The sequence below is a fragment of the Dendropsophus ebraccatus genome, chromosome 11 (genome assembly GCF_027789765.1).
Source record: "Dendropsophus ebraccatus isolate aDenEbr1 chromosome 11, aDenEbr1.pat, whole genome shotgun sequence".
Taxonomy (NCBI): Eukaryota; Metazoa; Chordata; class Amphibia; order Anura; family Hylidae; genus Dendropsophus; species Dendropsophus ebraccatus.
In genome coordinates this window covers 17,154,464-17,159,458 of record NC_091464.1, presented here as the reverse complement: position 1 = coordinate 17,159,458, position 4,995 = coordinate 17,154,464, and the positions used below count along the sequence as shown (strand labels likewise).

Below are 4,995 nucleotides of genomic sequence, written 5' to 3'. Positions count from 1 at the left end.
GTGAACTGGCCCTAAGGGTGCGTTCACACCGAGCAAAAACGTTGGAATTCCACCTGCCCCAGTGTAAACCAGTGTGTCTATGGGAGGGCTTGCACGCCTCCGCTCAAAGAACTGACATGTAAATTCTTTGAGCGGAGACGCGCGAGCCCTCCCATACTAACACTGTTTGAGACTGAGACAAGTGGAGCTCTGCTTTGGAATTCCCCCGATTTTGCTCAGTGTGATCATGCCCTAATTATGCCGTGTATGTTCCTTCTAGAAAAAAAAAATCTAAATCTGGCTCTAATTATAAGCCTGCAAATACAATGGGCCTTGGGAGCCCATGTGTATTTGAGGTCTAAATTAGGAGATAGGCACGGCATTGGCTGACAGTTGAAACATAGAAGCTCAACTGTCAGGCCAGTATGACTTTCCACATCGGCATGTGATGCCGACATGGAAAGTCTGCCCTCCACTAATTATGCCGTGTATGGGTCTATTTACACAGAAAGATTATCTGACAGATTATGTGCCAAAGATTTGAAGCCAAAGCCAGGAATGGATTTGAAAGTGGAGAAATCTCAGACTTTCCTTTACGACCTGATCTCTGTTTATAGTCTGTTTCCAAAGCTGGATCAGAGATCAGGTCATAAAGGAAAGCCTGAGATTTCTCCTCTTTCAAATCCATTCCTGGCGTTGGCTTCAAATCTTTGGCAGATAATCTTTCCGTGTAAATGGACCCTATGTACCCTATATAAAAATAAAATAAAATAAAAATAAACCCTACATGTGGCCAGTAGAGATGAGCGAACTGTTCGGACTTTTGGTCCGATGGCATCGGCGCTCTCTCGTAATGCCTGTGTTCCTGGCTGCATATTTGCGCTCCCGGGAATATGTGGCCAGTATATTCCAGGGAATCCATGTTGAATTCCCTGGAATATCCTGCCCGCATATTCGCGGGAGCGCAACTATGCAGCCGGGATCACAGGCATTACGAGAGAGCGACCAAAAGTCCAACGGTCCGCTCATCTCTAGTGACCAGTGACCAGAAGTAGAAAGGACAAATTTGGGAATTTTGAAGATTGGCAATTAATACTCCATGGACGTATGGTACGTCTTGAAGCATTCTTTTATACAGAGGCCAGGTTTATCAGGACATGTATCACACTGAAAACACGTGTCCTTTCTAAACCCCCTTTTGTAGCACACGCGACACCTTTTCTGGCTTTTGCCCTTCTTGCCAGTGTGAGGGACTTCGCCAGGAAAGTGCTGCCCTGGCACGATACGGGGACCTCCAGTTGCAGCTGCAGAAGTACTAGGCCCTCCTCCTTCTCCTCCACAAAAAATCAGGGCCTTGACAACTGCCTCCTGAAACTGGAGGTATTTCCCAGGGTGGCCGGCACAACGGTAAAGTACAAACGCGTTGTACATTGCCGTTTGGACCATGTGCACGGCTAACTTTTTGTACCAGATGTTTGTTTTCCGCAGAGCACTATATGGCTTTAGGACTTGATCTGAAAGATCAACTCCTCCCATATACCGATTGTAGTCCAAAATACAATCGGGTTTGAGTGCTACTGCGGTGGTACCGCGGACAGGGACAGGGGTCGTGCCAGGACCATGGATAGTAGTCAAAATAAGGACATCGCGTTTGTCCTTATATTTGACTAATACCAGGTTGTCGCTACAATGGGCCTTGAAGACACCCCGTCGCAGTACTTCTGCCACAGGAGATCTTGGGAGGCCTCTCTGATTTTTCCTCACAGTGCCGCAAGCTACAGTAGCTCGGGTACTGAGGGATTTGAAAAGAGGGAGACTGGTATAAAAGTTATCCACGTAGAGGTGGTAACCTTTATCCAGTAGTGGGAACATCAGTTCCCACACAAGCTTCCCACTAACTCCCAGAGTGGGGGGACATTCTGGAGGTTGGATGTGGGTGTCCCTCCCTTCATAAACTCTAAATCTGTGAGTGTACCCTGAGGTACTCTCACAGAGTTTGTAGAGTTTGATGCCGTACCTTGCCCTCTTACTTGGAAGGTACTGGCGAAATTGGACTCTCCCCTTGAAGCTGACAAGGGATTCGTCAATGGAGATATATTTCCCTGGGATATATACCTCCGAAAATTTGGCCGCAAGATGATCAATGACCGGCCTAATTTTGTATAGGCGGTCGTAAGAGGGATCATCTCGGGGGGGGCACCTTGCATTATCGTTGTAATGCAGGAATTTGAGGATGGCCTCAAAGCGATGCCTTGTCATGGCCATCCGGTGTATTGGAGTGTTATATAAAATATCCACACTCCAATACTGCCTAATTCGGGGTTTTTTAACTAGCCCCATGTGCAGCAGAAGACCCCAAAACGTGGTCATTTCTGCTGCATCAACTGGGGTCCAGCTGTGGGATCCCGAAAAAAAAGAGGAGACGGGGTGCTGAGCCAGAAACTGCTGGGCGTACAAATTAGTTTGCACGACCATCAGACTTATCAGTTCATCACTGAAAAAGAGCTTAAAAAAGTCTATTTCAGTGAAGCCTGAGGGGTCAAATTGGATTCCCGATTGTCCCACAAAATCGGGAATCTGTGGCTCAAAATTGGGGGGGACTGGGGTCCAGATGGGCTCACTTGTATGGGGGGCTGGGGTGGAGATGGGGTCACTGGGGTGGAGATCGGGGGAGGCTGCCCGAGGCGTTCGCCTTGGACGCCTTCGGCGCCTTGGGGGTTCATCATCGCTACATGATGAAGAGGAGGAGGAGGAGGTTGAAACGAGGAAAGTAGGATCTTCCTCTTCTCCCTCACTGGCTGTATCGGTGTCAGAGGCAATAAGAGCATATGCCTCTTCAGCCGAATACACACGATGGGACATTTTTGTAAGATTTAGATATGGGGGGGTTATGTAAATCAGTAAAATTTATTTATGTGTAGTGTGTGTGTTTTTTACACTTACACTTTTCAAGGGAAAAAAAAACTGTGCCCACTTGTTGCTGATCAGTGAATAGTCACTGATCAGAACAAGAGAGACAGGGGGGATGGCAGAGGGGTGGGCAGGTGAGGGGGTGGGTGGCGGAGGAACTGTCTGAGTGGGCAAAGAGAGTCAGGGGGGAGAAGCTGGCACAGGGGTGGGCAGGTGAGGTGGCCAGGTGAGGGGGAGGGTGGCAGAGGAACGGTCTGAGTGGGCAAAGTGACTCAGGGGGGAGAGGCTGGTACAGGGGTGGGTCGGTGAGGTGGGCAGGTGAGGTCTGAGGGGGCAAAGAGAGGCAGAGGGACTGGGCAGCACGGACGCAAAAAAAGGGGGAAAAAAGTATTTGTTAGAGAAAAAAAGGGGCACACTTGTTGCTGATCAGTGATTAGTCACTGATCAGAACAAGAGAAACGGGGCGGTGGGTGGGGGTTGGAGGAACAAAGAGGCAAGGGTGGAGGATGGCACAGGGGTGGGCAGGTGAGGTGGGGGGGAACTGTCTGAGGAGGCAAAGAGGGGCAGAGAGGATGGCACAGGGGTGGGCAGGTGGAGGATGGCACAGGGGTGGGCAGGTGGAGGATGGCACAGGGGTGGGCAGGTGAGGCTGGTGGAGGAACGGTCTGAGGGGTCAAAAAGAGGCAGGGGGAGGCTGGCACAGGGGTGGGAAAGTGAGGTGGGCAGATGAGGGGGCGGTGCGGAGGAACGATCTGAGGGGGGCAAAGAGAGGCAGGGGGACCGCTAGCAGCACAGAGGATGCTGCTAGCAGGATCTCCCTGCACACACTATGCCACCGACGGATGCGACAGCACGGGCAGCACGGAGTGGCGCAGGGGAAAACAAAAAAAGAAAACTTGTGCCCACTTGTTGCTGATCAGTGATGAGTCACTGATCAGAACAAGAGAGACAGGAGCAGCAGCAGCAGTAGAACTACTGCTGCTGCACAGTCACAAATTTCAGGAGATCAGCCAGGCAGCACACAGTGGGCACTGCTGGCTGATCACCCTGCACTATGCCACCAACGAGGCTGGCACAGATGGGGGGGGAGCACAAGAACAGTGGGAGGGCACAGGGGAGAAGGAGAGGATGACAGGGGGGGAGAAGAGGATGACAGGGGGGGGAGAAGAGGAGGAAGACAAGGGGGAGAAGAGGAGGAAGACAGAGGAGGAAGGGGGGCAGTAGCTGATGGGAAGAGGGGGGGAAGATGGCACAGGGGGGAATGGGACAGGGGGGCAGATGGCACAGCGGCGGATCTCACAGGGGGGCGGATGGCACAGGGGCGGATCTCACAGGGGGGCGGATGGCACAGGGGCGGATCTCACAGGGGGGCGGATGGCACAGGGGAGTGATGGCACAGGGGGGCGATGGCACAGGGGGGGGGGCGATGGCACAGGGGGGGGCGATGACGGGGCACAACGGGGCAGCAGCGGGCAACTCACAAACACCCTCTCTGCTCGGCGATCCTGACGAAAAGGAGGGCGAGCAGGGAGGGATCAATATTTTGAAACGCCCGCCTCGCCCGTGATTGGCCAGTTACTGGCAAACGGCCAATCCGGGTGATCGGGGGGCGGGGGTCACGTGGTACACGCGGGGGTCACGTGGTCCGGCATAACCGTGATTGGTGCTGTCTCTGAGCACCAATCACGGTGTTCTAACGTCATACCGGCCCACAATGCACCGGTATTGCTGTGATTGGCTGCCCTTAATTGGCCAGCCAATCACAGCGATCGTGATGGCGTGGGGGACGCGATTCCGCGGCTGCAGGTGAGTAAAAGGTCGCTGCTGAAAGGATCAGCAGCGATCTTTACTTTATATGTTTTTATTAACCCCCTGCAGCGCGGAATGCCCATGACGTAACGTTACGTCATGGGTCGTCTGGGGACAGACTTCCATGACGTAACGTTACGTCCAGGGTCGTCTAGGGGTTAAAGAAGAGATAGACTTGATTTTTTTTTATGTGCAGAAATGTAAGAAACAAGTCAAACTCTTGTGTTGAGGGAATGGCACGCCTAACATTTCATTACAAATACAGTTCATACATGAGGTATTAAGGCACAGAATCCA

The 4,995-nt window shown here is 52.1% G+C and overlaps 1 protein-coding gene across 1 annotated transcript; it reads right to left on the bottom strand.

Annotated features, from left to right (window-relative positions):
• Positions 1-1,068: 1,068 nt before the first annotated feature.
• Positions 1,069-2,841, bottom strand: LOC138767373 (piggyBac transposable element-derived protein 4-like). The gene is made up of 2 exons (XM_069944872.1): positions 1,997-2,841; positions 1,069-1,771 (listed from the first exon to the last, which is right to left on the bottom strand). The coding sequence occupies exons 1-2, from the start codon at positions 2,839-2,841 to the stop codon at positions 1,069-1,071; spliced, it is 1,548 nt and encodes a 515-aa protein (XP_069800973.1).
• Positions 2,842-4,995: the final 2,154 nt, after the last annotated feature.